The 16,058-nt window shown below is 35.3% G+C and overlaps 1 protein-coding gene across 1 annotated transcript; it reads right to left on the bottom strand.

Annotated features, from left to right (window-relative positions):
- Window positions 1-703: 703 nt before the first annotated feature.
- On the bottom strand, window positions 704-15,690 carry LOC139522821 (large ribosomal subunit protein uL3m-like). Its single transcript, XM_071316382.1, has 9 exons — window positions 15,588-15,690; window positions 12,365-12,571; window positions 11,974-12,064; window positions 11,224-11,352; window positions 8,729-8,828; window positions 7,674-7,734; window positions 5,781-5,892; window positions 2,414-2,491; window positions 704-968 (listed from the first exon to the last, which is right to left on the bottom strand). Exons 1-9 carry the CDS (start codon window positions 15,665-15,667, stop codon window positions 717-719), a joined length of 1,110 nt encoding a protein of 369 aa, XP_071172483.1. The 5' UTR covers window positions 15,668-15,690; the 3' UTR covers window positions 704-716.
- Between the last annotated feature and the right edge of the window lie 368 nt (window positions 15,691-16,058).

Genomic DNA, 16,058 nt, shown 5'->3' with positions numbered 1-16,058 from the left:
ACCATAGCGAATTCCAAAAAATATAATGTATTAAAAAATAAAAAAATGTATGAGGGGAGATAACTCAGATAACTGAACCATTATACCAGACTGTATTGTGATATTATCTTTTCATCTTGTAGCATAAAAAAATGAATTGCAGCCCTAATTTTCTATTGACATTGAGCATTCTGCTATATAAACATTTTTTTATACTAATGTGTTTGAATTGAAAATTTTGTCATTTGATTAAGCTCACTGTGTTGCCATGGTCGGTCATATTTGTCTTACTGGCAATCATACATCTCCTTTATATATACTTATTAAATAACATTTTTTTACCTATAATTTCTACCTTTGATGAGTTTATTTTTATGAACTATCAGACTGAATCTGTAAACTCTAAAAAATAGAAGATGTGATATATTTCCAATAAGACAACTATCCACCAGAAACCAAATTACAAAGACATTAGGAACTAAAGGTCACTGTGTAGCCTTCAACAATGAGCATCACCCAAATCTTGAGTATATTAATATCAAAATAAGAAAATGTGGTATGATTGCCTATGAGACAGCTCTTCCCCAGAAACCAAATGGCAAAGTGTGTCTGATACTGTGTTTAACTTGTTAAGTTTCTTTTCACTTTCGCAATGGTAAGTGCTTTAAAATACACTATGTCTTTATGCATTACATCACAGTTTACCAAAACAATTAATCATAAAACACATAACATATTCATTTATTAGATTCTTCATCAATATACTCAATTGAAGGTTCTTTAAAATCAAAAAGAGTTTCATCAATATATTCCTCCTGGATTGGGTCTGTAACATCCTCGGGGTAAAATGTTGGCATGGGTGGTTCATTCTGTATCTCTCTCCGTCTGTTTGGCAGACATGTATCCATTATTCTGACGTAACAATGATTACCACCTGGTGTAGTACCAGTCACATATAACACATTGTATTTAGTATTGATTCTCAAAATCTGAAAAAATAATGAAGAAAGCATTTATAAAAGTCAACAGACACCTTTATACTTACTAGGAATAATAAATAATTATATAGAAACTAAGATTCAAATTTCTGTAGATTCATTATTATTTGTTGGATACCAATTTTCATTGATTTTGTTGATACAGGTGAACAAAAAATTCAATTAACACATTTTCGATAGGTTTTGTATGCAGAGATTGACAAGAGCATGAAAACAAAATTTTTCATCAATCCACGAAAATTGAGACCAACTAAAATCCACAGTAACCTTGGGTAAAATTTACCCTTATATAATTTGGCTAATTTTTAACGTCCTTTTTAGTCATATAACTTCTTATATTTCTTTCTATATATATTTGTAATTGATTCATTGGATACCAATTTCGGGGGTTTTGTGGTAACAGGTGAACCATGACATTAAATGTTCATTTTTCAATAGGCTTTGTATACAGAGATTGACAAAACCATGAAATCAAGTATCCAAGAATATGTAAGTTTTCAGCAATCCACAAAAATATATGAATTCACAGTAATACGACTGGGTCAGTATCACAATTATAAGAACTCTCATTTTGATAATAACATTAACGGTACCAATTTTTCTGCACCAGTTGTGCATTTCGACAAATAATGTCTCTTCAGTGATGCTCGTCGCCAAAATATGTAAAATCCAAAGCTTATATAAAAGATGTAGAGCTATAATCCAAAAGTTCCAAAAAGTATATCCAAATCCGTGAAAGGAATCAGAGCTTTGCATGAGGGAGATAATTGATAATTGATGTATATATCTGTACGCAGCTTTCCTGAAATCCTCAATAATTAATCTCACATTTATGTCCATTCTTCAAATGCTTGCATTAATTTCTGAATTTACAGTTATAGAATATTCAGGTACCAATAATTTCTTTTATCTTAATTTCATAATAACATAGCGTAAATATTGTATAAAACATTAGTTATTTTTCTTTCATGACATAGATTTTTACTTTTTTTTTTATCTTATGTATTTTTTTATATCTACACACAGTGGAATATTACAAGAATTTGTTAGAATGAACCTTCAATATTAAAATTTAAACTGTTAGTTAAATTGATGGCAATAACACAACTCTGAGCAAGTAGAGTTAAAGCACAAGCATACATGAGAGTTTTGTACTCCATGTTATAGAAACACTCATAATGTCTCATACTCTATCTGACTGGTGATCATGATTAAGGAAGAACATAAAGTACAGACTGACTATGCAGTATGGGCTTTGCTCATTGCTGAAGGCCATGGTGACCTATAGCTGTTCATTTCTGTGTCATTTGATCTCTTGTGGAGAGATGTGTCATTGGCAATCATACCACATCTTCTTTTTTTATTAACGGAGTAATTAAACACAATATATATTAATAACTATACTTCTGAAAATTTGGTTAATAAATTTTTATTACCCTCAAGCCTTTAGCAAAGTTCCAATCCGCTCCCATGTGACCAGGCATTTTCTTTCCTTTCCATATACCTGCCATGTTCTGTAAATAAAGTAGAAATAAACAGAATTGAGGTACAGGTCTAAACATATGTTAATGTGTTGGACACCCATAAAGGTCACACAAATGAACATCTCATTGGAAATGTGTTAACTAATAAGCTATATATATATACTAGCAAATAATCTGTAAGACACCTATCTAACATATATGACAAACTAGATAATACTTATCATGGCTAAACAGACAATACAACATTCACAAAATCCATCAGTTGGATGTGTTTGAAACTATTTTACCAGGATTTAGAAACAAAATGTAATGGTCATTTGCTAGAACAACAGAAATTAAACTCTTAAAAATAACACTAAAAGAACAATTGTTTTTTTAATAATTTGACACTACATTTTTAACTCTGCCTTCTCAGTTGCCTAGTGGTTTTGTGACAATACAAAATTACAACTTCACCAATTCAGGTATCTATCAAAGATCTTATAAATTAGAATAAAATGTATTTGTTACTTACCCCTCCCCCTCCTGTTCCTCCCATTTTCCTGTGCCATTTAGTCCCCCCATGAGATGCTAGTACACTTGATTTGTCATTTACTCCTCCCCCTCCCATTCTCCTGTGCCATTTAGTCCCCCCATGAGATGCTGGTCCACCATATTTGTAACGTACCCCTCCCCCTCCTGTTCCTCCCACTCTCCTGTGCCATTTAGTCCCCCCATGAGATGCTGGTCCACCTTATTTGTTACTTACCCTCCCCCTCCTGTTTCTCCCATTCTCCTGTGCCATTTAGTCCCCCCCCCCCATGAGATGCTGGTCCACCTTATTTGTTACTTAACTCTCCCCCTCCTACTCCTCCCATTCTCCTGTGCCATTTAGTTCCCCCATGAGATGCTGGACCAACTTATTTGTTACTTACCCCTCCCCCTCCTGTTCCTCCCATTTTCCTGTGCCATTTAGTCCCCCCATGAGATGCTAGTCCACCTGATTTGTCATTTACTTCTCCCCCTCCTGCTCCTCCCATTCTCCTGTGCCATTTAGTCCCCCCATGAGATGCTGGTCCATCTTAATTGTTACTTACCCCTCCCCCTCCTGTGCCATTTAGTCCCCCCATGAGATGCTAGTCCACCTGATTTGTCATTTACTCCTCCCCCTCCTGTTCCTCCCATTCTCCTGTGCCATTTAGTCCCCCCATGAGATGCTGGTCCATCTTATTTGTTACTTACCCTCCCCCTGCTGTGCCATTTAGTCCCCCCATGAGATGCTGATCCACCTTATTTGTTACTTACCCCTCCCCCTCCTGTTCCTCCCATTCTCCTGTGCCATTTAGTCCCCCCATGAGATGCTGGTCCATCTTATTTGTTACTTACCCTCCCCCTGCTGTGCCATTTAGTCCCCCCATGAGATGCTGGACCACCTTATTTGTTACTTACCCTCCCCCTCCTGCTCCTCCCATTCTCATGTGCCATTTAGTCCACCCATGAGATGCTGGTCCACCTTAATTGTTACTTACCCCTCCCCCTCCTGTTCCTCCATTCTCCTGTGCCATTTAGTCCCCCCATGAGATGCTGGTCCACCATATTTGTAACATACCCCTCCCCCTCCTGTTCCTCCCATTCTCCTGTGCCATTTAGTCCCCCCATGAGATGCTGGTCCATCTTATTTGTTACTTACCCTCCCCCTGCTGTGCCATTTAGTCCCCCCATGAGATGCTGGACCACCTTATTTGTTACTTACCCTCCCCCTCCTGCTCCTCCCATTCTCCTGTGCCATTTAGTCCCCCCATGAGATGCTGGTCCACCATATTTGTAACGTACCCCTCCCCCTCCTGTTCCTCCCATTCTCCTGTGCCATTTAGTCCCCCCATGAGATGCTGGTCCATCTTATTTGTTACTTACCCTCCCCCTCCTGCTCCTCCCATTCTCCTGTGCCATTTAGTCCCCCCATGAGATGCTGGACCACCTTATTTGTTACTTACCCTCCCCCTCCTGCTCCTCCCATTCTCCTGTGCCATTTAGTCCCCCCATGAGATGCTGGTCCACCATATTTGTTACCTACCCTCCCCCTCCTGTTCCTCCCATTCTCCTGTGCCATTTAGTCCCCCCATGAGATGCTGGTCCATCTTATTTGTTACTTACCCTCCCCCTGCTGTGCCATTTAGTCCCCCCATGAGATGCTGATCCACCTTATTTGTTACTTACCCCTCCCCCTCCTGTTCCTCCCATTCTCCTGTGCCATTTAGTCCCCCCATGAGATGCTGGTCCATCTTATTTGTTACTTACCCTCCCCCTGCTGTGCCATTTAGTCCCCCCATGAGATGCTGGACCACCTTATTTGTTACTTACCCTCCCCCTCCTGCTCCTCCCATTCTCATGTGCCATTTAGTCCACCCATGAGATGCTGGTCCACCTTAATTGTTACTTACCCCTCCCCCTCCTGTTCCTCCATTCTCCTGTGCCATTTAGTCCCCCCATGAGATGTTGGTCCACCTTATTTGTTACTTACCCCTCCCCCTCCTGTTCCTCCCATTCTCCTGTGCCATTTAGTCCCCCTATGAGATGTTGGTCCACCTTAATTGTTACTTACCCCTCCCCCTCCTGTGCCATTTAGTCCCCCCATGAGATGCTGGTCCACCTTATTTGTTACTTACCCCTCCCCCTCCTGTTCCTCCCATTCTCCTGTGCCATTTAGTCCCCCCATGAGATGCTGGTCCACCTTATTTGTTACTTACCCTCCCCCTGCTGTGCCATTTAGTCCCCCCATGAGATGCTGATCCACCTTATTTGTTACTTACCCCTCCCCCTCCTGTTCCTCCCATTCTCCTGTGCCATTTAGTCCCCCCATGAGATGCTGGTCCATCTTATTTGTTACTTACCCTCCCCCTGCTGTGCCATTTAGTCCCCCCATGAGATGCTGGACCACCTTATTTGTTACTTACCCTCCCCCTCCTGCTCCTCCCATTCTCATGTGCCATTTAGTCCACCCATGAGATGCTGGTCCACCTTAATTGTTACTTACCCCTCCCCCTCCTGTTCCTCCATTCTCCTGTGCCATTTAGTCCCCCCATGAGATGTTGGTCCACCTTATTTGTTACTTACCCCTCCCCCTCCTGTTCCTCCCATTCTCCTGTGCCATTTAGTCCCCCTATGAGATGTTGGTCCACCTTAATTGTTACTTACCCCTCCCCCTCCTGTGCCATTTAGTCCCCCCATGAGATGCTGGTCCACCTTATTTGTTACTTACCCCTCCCCCTCCTGTTCCTCCCATTCTCCTGTGCCATTTAGTCCCCCCATGAGATGCTGGTCCACCTTATTTGTTACTTACCCCTCCCCCTCCTGTTCCTCCCATTCTCCTGTGCCATTTAGTTCCTCCATGAGATGCTGGACCACCTTTCATACCATGTCTCTTCACAACACCTTGGAAACCGTAGTCAATACTGCAAAACAAAACAAAACAAACATTGAATCAAAACAGACGAATAAATTGACTGAATGGAAAGGTGTCAATGTGTGATATCAACACACAAGTGTAATTCCAAAGAACAATAGCAACACATAAATACAATTCATAAGGACAAAGTCTTGAATGATGATTTTATGGTGCAAATACCATACAGTATATATACAATAATTTGTTAAATATTACAGTGACTTGACTGTAAGTGTTGCTATCCAGCAATTGCAACTCATTCAAAATTTTGACCAAATTGCAATTTGTTTTATTAAACCAAATTGTTCAACTGGTCAGAATATTGAACAAATTGTTCAGCCAAAATGTGAAAGTGCAAGGTGATAAAATAAAACATACTTACAATCCTATAAGACTTTATGGTGACTTGAGTAACACCAGTATCACTCAGATTACAATTCTACCTTGACAGGTAAGTTTGTATTTAGCCTATAAAATACTTATTAAGCCTTGAGAATTGAAAGGCCAGTTTATGAGAGCTGACATTTTCTTATGAATATAGAATACTTTCAGAAAGAAAAACTATATGAAAGCTTAGTTAGGACATTTTTAAAGCAATTCAAAATAATAACAGTTCCTACAGCACGGAAATGACTATAATATATCTACAAACTGATAGACTGATTTTGTCACAGCATCATTAAAGTGGAGTTAAAGTCTTATAGGATTGTAAATATGTTTCATATTATCACCTTGCACTTTCCCTACTTGGCTGTGGTTTTCTACAGCAGTTAGTTTAAATTTCTGACCAGTTGAACAATTTGATTTTATAAAACAAATTGCAATTTGGTCAGAATTTTGAATAAGTTGCAATTGGTGAATAGCAACACTAGCAGTCAAGTCACTGTAACCTGAATTGTACAGATGTAAAGTTATTGAAGCACACTCATATTTATGTTGTGTTATCTTGTAGTTATGTGCGAGGTTTTGCTCCTGTTGAAGGCATCACTATGCCTCTATTGCTTTACTCTTGGTTTTTGTCAAATTTGTTAAAGGATAATGTGCTATGAATAAATAAACCACATCACTTTTTTTTTATTATGCCATTTTATGGTGGATTCATTTATTTTCATGGGCACCAAATTTGTTGTGGATAATAGATAGATAAAGGAAAATTTGTATTTTTGTGCCCATTTGATTTCATGGTTTTACACAAGTCTACATACAAGACTATAGAAAAGGTTTTACACAAGACTGTAGAAAATTTGCATTTTGTTGAACATTTAAATTCATGGTTCACCTGTACCAATGCAAAGATTTAAAATTATAATGAATAATGAATTCAGTGTCAATGAATTGCAAAAAAAGCTACATACACTTGTAGATTTCTATATACATGTACCATGAATTCATTTATTTCCATGAGTAAAATTTTCATGGATTGCTGAAACCTTGCAATTTTGCGGATATGTGATTTCGTGGTTTTGCCAAAGTCTGTTTTCTATAACTTTTAAATTCGTGGTTTGTCTGTAACCAAGAAACCAACGCAAATTGGTATCCAACAATTAAAAATGAATCTAAAATATTTTTATTATTTATGTATATATCTTCATACTCTGAAATTCAGTACTTGCAGTTTGTGGAAATATCATTAAAATTTATTATTGATTACCCAACAACTTCTGAAAAGGGCTTAAACTTCTTTAGTTCCAAAAAGCATAATTATGTAAAAATGCAAAGATGAGCATATACTGTTTTCATAATTTCTTTTTCTTTTATGACCTTCATGTTTTATCTAATAATACTTACGTTTTAGCCTGAGCGTCTATATAATCTCCAACCCTAAAGTGCATTGCTGTCAATGGTAACCCTAAAATCAAATTTAAATTACTGACAAATTTTAACATGTGTAGTTTGATAAAATAGCTATTACAGACAAGTGCATGTCCTTTCTCTATGTAAAAGATATAACTTTATTTTTTTTTACAAATTTTAACCAACTGCAATTTCTTTCACTTCTTTTAGTACCAACATAACGTCCAGTTTCAATACAAAGGTTATGTGAAGACAAACGAATCCTTGTTATACATTTACGAAAAAGTACAGGAATGCATTGCTGTTAATGGTAACCCTAAAATCAAATTTAAATTACTGACTTAACAATTTTGAAACAGCATTGGTAATATTTGTCAATGAGCATGACACATCAATTCCTTGGATCTTATAACATATAAGGTATATATATGGTGTGGTAAGAACTAAATGCTTTTTTACTTGGACAATTTTATTGCCAAACCATAAATAAAGGCAAAATATTTCTGAACCTTACCAAAATTATGAGCAATATCTGCAATCATAATAAAAAAAACGTCAAGGCAACTGTTTAATTTCAGTAGGATAGAGTGATTGCATAATGGAAGTGGCTAAGCTCTTTTGTAAGGTCCCATGTATTATTTCTGAGTGACTAGCCAATTATAAGAGGTCGACTCAGTCCTCGAAATTAGCACAGAAAAGAAGGACATGTCCAGTTACAATAAATTAAGTCCTGTCAATTTTTTTTAAAATTTGATATAATACATTCCTAAGAAAAATGAAAGAATCATTTATTTAGTCCTGGAAATGGCAAACCCAAATTTGTATGAATGCAAACTTTTTGATTCCCTACAGCCTCATATTTCAACATTGATATAAACCTATTACATTCTCTGCAGCCTCATATTTAACATTTACATATACCTTATCTTATCTTACACCTGGTTGTATAGCAGCATTAGGTGATTCAAGGAATCTTGTCATCTGTATACCTATTACATTCTCTGCAGCCTAATATTTAACATTTACATATACCTTATCTTATCTTATACCTGGTTGTATAGCAGCATTCGGTGATACAAGGAATCTTGTCATCTTTCTCTTTGGTGGGACACCAGCTTCAGTGAATAAATTATTATATTCTTTACTAAACTACAAAAGAACAGGTAACTATAGTAACAGTCAGCTGTGTATAGATATAGGAAGATGTGGTGTGAGTGCCAATGAGACAACTCTCCATCCAAATAACAATTTATAAAAGTAAATCATTATAGGGCAATGTACGGTATAGTGTAGTATCTTTTTCCCTAAACTAAAATTTTAAAATGTTTTGCAAAAAATATATGTCATAGATATAAGAAGATGAGGTATGAGTGCCAATGAGACAACTCTCCATCCAAGTCACAATTTGTAATAGTACACATATATACCTAATGCATCCTTACAATAATAGTTATCAAAAGTACCAGGATTATAATTTTTTACGCCAGACGCGCGTTTCGTCTACATAAGACTCATCAGTGACGCTCAGATCAAAATAGTTAAAAAGCCAAATAAATACAAAGTTGAAGAGCATTGAGGATCCAAAATTCCAAAAAGTTATATCTTATTGGTCTCTTAGTATAATATATTATAAAGTTTGAAAGCTTCATCATGTGACCTTCATCGTATGACATGAAATGGAAAGTCTCTCCAAGATGCAAACAGAATTATATTAATACTGTATGCTTATGAGTTTCTGTTAATAGGCTGTGGATGCCAACAGGGACACTTATGTGAATACAGAATACTCCTATAATTTCATTAAACTTCATTAAAATGAGCTTAAAATAATAAAGAGTTACTCTATGAACTCATGATAAGCTTGTCACTTTTTCAAAGAATAAAGTTCCATACCACCTCAATGTCATATAAAAAATTACAAAAAACTAAAGGGAGTTTTTTTTAATTGATATACAAGAATGTGTTCAAAGTACACGGATGCCCCACTCGCACTATCCTTTTCCATGTTCCATGGACAGTGAAATTGGGTAATTATCTAATTTGGCATTAAAATTAGAAAGATCATATCATAAGCAACAAGTGTACTAAGTTTCAAGTTGATTGGACTTCAGCTTCATCAAAAACTACCTTGACCAAAAACTTTAACCTGAAACTCCCACTTTCATTTTCTATGTTCAGTGGACCGTGAAATTCGGGTCAAAAGTCTAATTTGGCTTAAAAATTAGAAAGATCATGTCATAAGCAACAAGTGTACTAAGTTTCAAGTTGACTGGACTTCAGCTTCATCAAAAACTACCTTGACCAAAAACTTTAACCTGGACGGACGGACAGAGCCACAGACCAGAAAACATAATGCCCCTTTACTATCGTAGGTGGGGCATAAAAACAGGTCACCAGTTTCATGAACACTGCTCAAAACACCTTAGAATCATTGAGTGAAAACTGAAACCCCCTTTTTTTAATGAATAAAACATCGTTATTCTGAAACGTAAAAACCAAAATTAAATAAAGTCAAAAGGGAGCTTATGTCAATATAAATATTAACAAGAATGTGTCCACAGTACACGGATGCCCCACTCGCACTATCATTTTCTATGTTTAAAGGACTGTGAAATTGGACTAAATTCTCTAATTTGGCATTAAAATTAGAATGATCTTAGCAAAGGGAACATGTTTACTAAGTTTCAAGTTGATTGGACTTCTACTTTATCAAAAACTACCTTGACCAAAAACTTTAACCTGAAATTTGCACTATCATTTTCTATGTTCAGTGAACCGTAAAATTGGGGTCAAAACTCTAATTTGGCATTTAAATTAGAAAGATCATATCATAGGGCACATGTATACTAAGTTTCAAGTTGATTGGACTTCAACTTCATCAAAAACTACCTTGACCAAAAACTTTAACCTGAAGCCAAAAACTTTAACCTGAAATTTGCACTATCATTTTCTATGTTCAGTGAACCGTAAAATTGGGGTCAAAACTCTAATTTGGCATTTAAATTAGAAAGATCATATCATAGGGCACATGTATACTAAGTTTCAAGTTGATTGGACTTCAACTTCATCAAAAACTACCTTGACCAAAAACTTTAACCTGAAGCGGGACAGACGGACGAACGAACGGACGAACGAACGAACGAACAGACGGACGAACGGACGCGCAGACCAGAAAACATAATGCCCCTCTACTATCGTAGGTGGGGCATAAAAATTCACCAAAGTTTAATGATAACTGCTTAAAATGATTTTGAGTTATTGTGTGACATGTTGACGGATGCACATACAATGTTATACATTATTATCTCTAGAAACTAAGGAGGCACATGGTGTTGCTAATGAAATTGACATGAAATTGACAACGTTTTCAAAGATAAAATAGAGATAAACAGATTATCATTGATCTCAAATCAATTGCTTTTTTCATTTACGCCGTACCGGCTCAAGTGGAAAATCAATCTCGTTGAGATGATCAACAATATTCTATAAATATGTCCCATAAATGGGCATTTTTAAACGGGCTTATAAAAACTCTGAATCTTACCAGATGAGGTTCACAGCTCAGGGCTCCAACTACAACACTACCATACTTCCTACCCCACCATGGCTTCCATCCAGCTGATTGGGCAAATTTATCTGGTGGACTGTATCTTATAACATGGTTATCAATGATCTATATTAAATAGAAAACTGTTTTTTACATGTATAAAAGTAAATGAATTATTTATCATGCAAAATTTATGAAAATTTATTTTCCTTTTGATGTCACAATCACTTTCACAGTCTTCCTAAAATTTCTCACTTTCAACAAAGTCAGTTACAAAAAAGTACCTGTAATCTAAATGAATGAAGAAAAACAGGTGATTTTATAAGTAAATTTGTACTTGACTAGGAACACAATTTTATGAAGTATTGAATTTAATTCAGAAGTGTTGTATCCTATATATTGTTTAAGCACTGTAAACATTGAAATTATCCATTACTGTACATTATGTAAAATTAGGTAAGTATATAAAGGAAGAAATTGGATTTACAGAGGCAGCTGTAATGAAGAATTGAAGGAAGAGTGAACAGGATAAAAAAATAGTTGGTTGTAAATCAAAGTCCAATTTGAAATTGTTATATATTTTTATAATTGTAATAATTTTCATCTTTCTTTTTATCAAATGAAGGGAAAATAATGTCTATGAAACTGAAATACAATAGAACTTCAAAACCTGAGGGAAGTCACATAAGATGAGAGAACATTTAGCAGTTTCAATATTACATGAAATAATTCATTAAATATACCAACCTGAAGTAATGTTGTTTCTATTTTTGTACCATCTTTTCTCCATTGAGGTATGACTCCTATCTTTAAAGCTAAAACACCAGTTCTTCTTGTTCTGAAAAAGATTTATTTAAAACTGCTGGAATTCTTCCTCTGGAAAAACCAAGTCTTTTTAAATTTAAACAAATGGATTGCTTAGTCTTAAAAGTCGAGTCTTAAACCTTAATACAGATGTAATAGTGTCAACATTTTCTATTGATGAGAGGAAACAATGCTTAAATTAAAGGTATTTCAAAGTATTTCCAAAAATTTGTACTTAAATTCTATTCCATCTTTCTGATTTCAGCTTTAAATGTGTTCAATGAATTTGGGTTGTTTTCATATTGTTTTAATATTGTTATATCTCTTAACTTACCCTACATCCCATTCACCTCTTTCTAAAGGTTCTTCTTTCAATGGACTTGGTTTACTTTTATACTGCTCTACTGTTAAATCTTTTATAAATTGTTTATTTTCCTGGGTTAACCCCTCATCATAGGACTTAACCCTCCGTCTTACAAACCATTCAGGGTGCCTACTGCTTCTTTTTCTGAAACGTACTGGTTGATAACAAGTCAAAACCCTGTGTTGAAATAAATGAATAGTATATTATACAGCAGAATGGTTGATATAAAATTCTACATGAAGAGTTTTTGAAAAGAATTTTAAGGAGCATTTGGACTGACATTTTCACCAGCATGATCAGTCGAATCCTTTAATTCTATTGAAAAATACCATCACTTGTCCCCATCGTGACTGACAATAGCAATAAATGGTTCAGACTTCAAAGTTTTCCTAATTTGCTTCAGAAATGTAAATACATATTGTAGTTCCACTAGAAATTGTCAAGTGGCAAATATTTTATGTACAAAATGTATGTTCTGGAAAAGAACATGTTGACAATACTTTCAATAGGTAGGTCTTACAATGTAGGTCGTCCAGGATGCAGGTGGGGGGAAAGTTTAGAACAGTGGTGACAATATTTTTACTCCCCAGTCACCTTTGATGTGTAGTCCCGAGTAACCAAATGGATAATTCTGAACCATTCAAGTAATTAATGTTCTAATCAAACATTTATATGTGTCACAATGACGAAAATGATTTATATACAGAGAACTGTTTAAGTTAGCTAACGAACGTTAATCAGTAAAAAATGGACTGTTTATTGTAACACTGTAATTTTGGTCCAAAATTCATAATTATAACATTATAACAGGAAAAATTGTAATGGTTGGCATCTCTGTTCTATATCAGCTAGAGGTACAATGTACATGTATAGGGGAAAGCTTCAGATCTCACAAATAAAATTGAGAAAGGAAATGGTGAATATGTCAAAGCGACAACCACCCGACCATAGAGCAAACAACAGCCGAAGGCAACCAATGGGTCTTCAATGTAGCGAGAATTCCCGCACCCGTAGGTGTCCTTCAGCTGGCCCCTAAAATATGCATAATAGTACAGTGATAATGGACGTCATACTAAACTCCGAATTATACACAAGAAACTAAAATTTAAAATCATACAAGACTAACAAAGGCCAGAGGCTCCTGACTTGGGACAGGCGCAAAATTGCGGCGGGGTTAAACATGTTTATGAGATCTCAACCCTCCCCCTATACCTCTAGCCAATGTAGAAAAGTAAAAGAATAACAATACGCACATTAAAATTCAGTTCAAGAGAAGTCCGAGTCTGATGTCAAAAGATGTAACAAAAGAAAATAAATAAAATGACAATACATAAATAACAACAGACTACTAGCAGTTAACTGACATGCCAGCTCCAGACCTCAATTAAACTGATTGAAAGATTATGTCTTCATCATATGAATATCAGGTACAATCCCTCCCGTTAGGGGTTTAGTATCATACTATCATAAAATATATGAGAAGAACATAACCCGTGTCATGCCAACAACTGTTTTTTTAGAAGTAAATGTGTTTAGTTCCGATGCAAAGACCCTATCAGTGAATCAATGTTAAAGCCAAAATATGCAATCTTTAATGACCTGACAACAGTATCGTAACTATATCCCCTTTTAATAAGTCTATTTAAAGGTTTTGTTAGTTTCTGAGGAGAATACTGACATTTTTGTGCTTTATAAAGAATATTTCCATAAAATTTTGGATGTGAAATACCTGAACGTATAAGATGTCTGCATGTTGAGTTATATTTACGAATTATTTCCTTATACCGGTGATAAAATTTAGTAAATGTTTTGACCAGTTTGTGATATCGAAAACCCTGGTGTAATAATTTTTCAGTAATACATAAATTTCTCTCGCTAAAATCTAATACATTGTTACATACACGAGCGAATCGTACAAGTTGAGATATATAAACACCATAAGATGGTGACAAGGGAACGTCACCATCTAAAAATGGATAATTAACAATAGGAAATGAAAAATCATCTCTTTTATCATAAATTTTTGTATTAAGCTTCCCGTTTATGATATAGATATCAAGATCGAGGAAAGGGCAGTGGTCATTGTTATCATTAGCTTTATTTAAAGTAAGTTCTACAGGATAAATTTCTTTAGTATACATACTGAAGTCGTCATTATTTAGAGCCAATATATCATCCAAATATCTAAAAGTATTGTTAAATTTTTGTATCAAATGTTGTTTTGATGGGTCTTTGCTAATTTTAGTCATAAATTGTAACTCATAACAATACAAAAACAGGTCCGCAATAAGTGGTGCACAGTTAGTCCCCATTGGAATTCCAATAACTTGACGATATACGGAATCTCCAAAGCGAACAAAAATGTTATCAAGTAAAAATTCAAGTGCATAAATAGTATCAAAGCATGTCCAATTGACATAGTTCTTTTGTTTATTGCTACTAAAAAATGATCTAAAAGAGTTTGAACATATGTACTCGCATTCCGACTTTTTAAATGCCCAGTTAATTAGGGATGTGAATTTTTTCTTAATAAGAATATGAGGCAAAGTGGTATATAGGGTAGAAAAATCAAAACATGTTTATCCCAGCCATATTTTTTTGTAACCTGTCCCAAGTCAGGAGCCTCAGGCCTTCGTGAATCTCTTTTTTTGTTTTAAGTTTATTGATGTTTTTGACTTTCATTTTCACTTCAGTAATACATATTTTAGTTTAAGGTCCAGCCCAAGCCCAAGTCCACCTCAAGTTGCATGATTTTTTTCTCTTATTGTTTTGGAGACCAATTACAGCCTTAGTTTTCTGCTCCGTTTTCTTTATTTTTAGTTACGAAATACCATCAATGTTTTACGAATTATTTTGGTCAGGTTTGTTTCAATATGCCAGGTTAACTATCCATATGAAACCCCCCAAAAAAAATCACGCAAATTGTAATAAACACCTGTGGGTTTGGTTGCTTTGACACATTCAACATTTCCATTCAAAACTTTATTTGACTTCTATTTATGTCATGTCATGCCTAAAGACTTGCCAAATGCATAACTTTATCTGTTCTCAGAGTTTAAGACTACTAGTGAGAAACATGGACATAGCAATTTTAACTTTTATCAGTTAGATAATTTATAAGAGATGTACTTGAAATTTGACGACAGTTGAGATTTTAATTTGTCAAAGATTAGCTTTTGAAAGTAAACCACACCTAGAAATTGTGAAAGCATCCCGAAAGAGTATATTCTGCAGACAATTTGATGCACAAACAAGAGGTGATCTTGAAGCCATAACGTTCCATGAGGTATCACTAAAGTGTTAATTTTCTGTATTTTATTTATTTTCAACTATAATATATAATTTTATTGGGCGCAATTTTCCGGCTCAAATCAGACATTGAATTTGAAAAGAACCACTTTAAAATGCAGTTGACGGTTTGTAAGAAGGCTCCTGTGACAAACCCTTCTTTAATTGATTTTTGGAAGATGTTAAAATAATTTGTTTTAAAATTTTGTGTTATCTTCCAACTGATTTCCCCTTATATTATGTGTTCTGTTTCTGATTCGTTCAATCTAAGAATAGCTGTAGTTATATATATGGAAAATGAGGCTAAGTAGAGGAGATGTATTTATTAACTGTACAGTCATACCAAATTCAAATTATTTATTAACTTTGAGCCTTA

This window comes from Mytilus edulis, chromosome 5 (genome assembly GCF_963676685.1).
Source record: "Mytilus edulis chromosome 5, xbMytEdul2.2, whole genome shotgun sequence".
Classification (NCBI taxonomy): Eukaryota; Metazoa; Mollusca; class Bivalvia; order Mytilida; family Mytilidae; genus Mytilus; species Mytilus edulis.
Note: the sequence above shows the minus strand (reverse complement) of the source record. Positions and strands in the feature narration are given on the sequence as shown.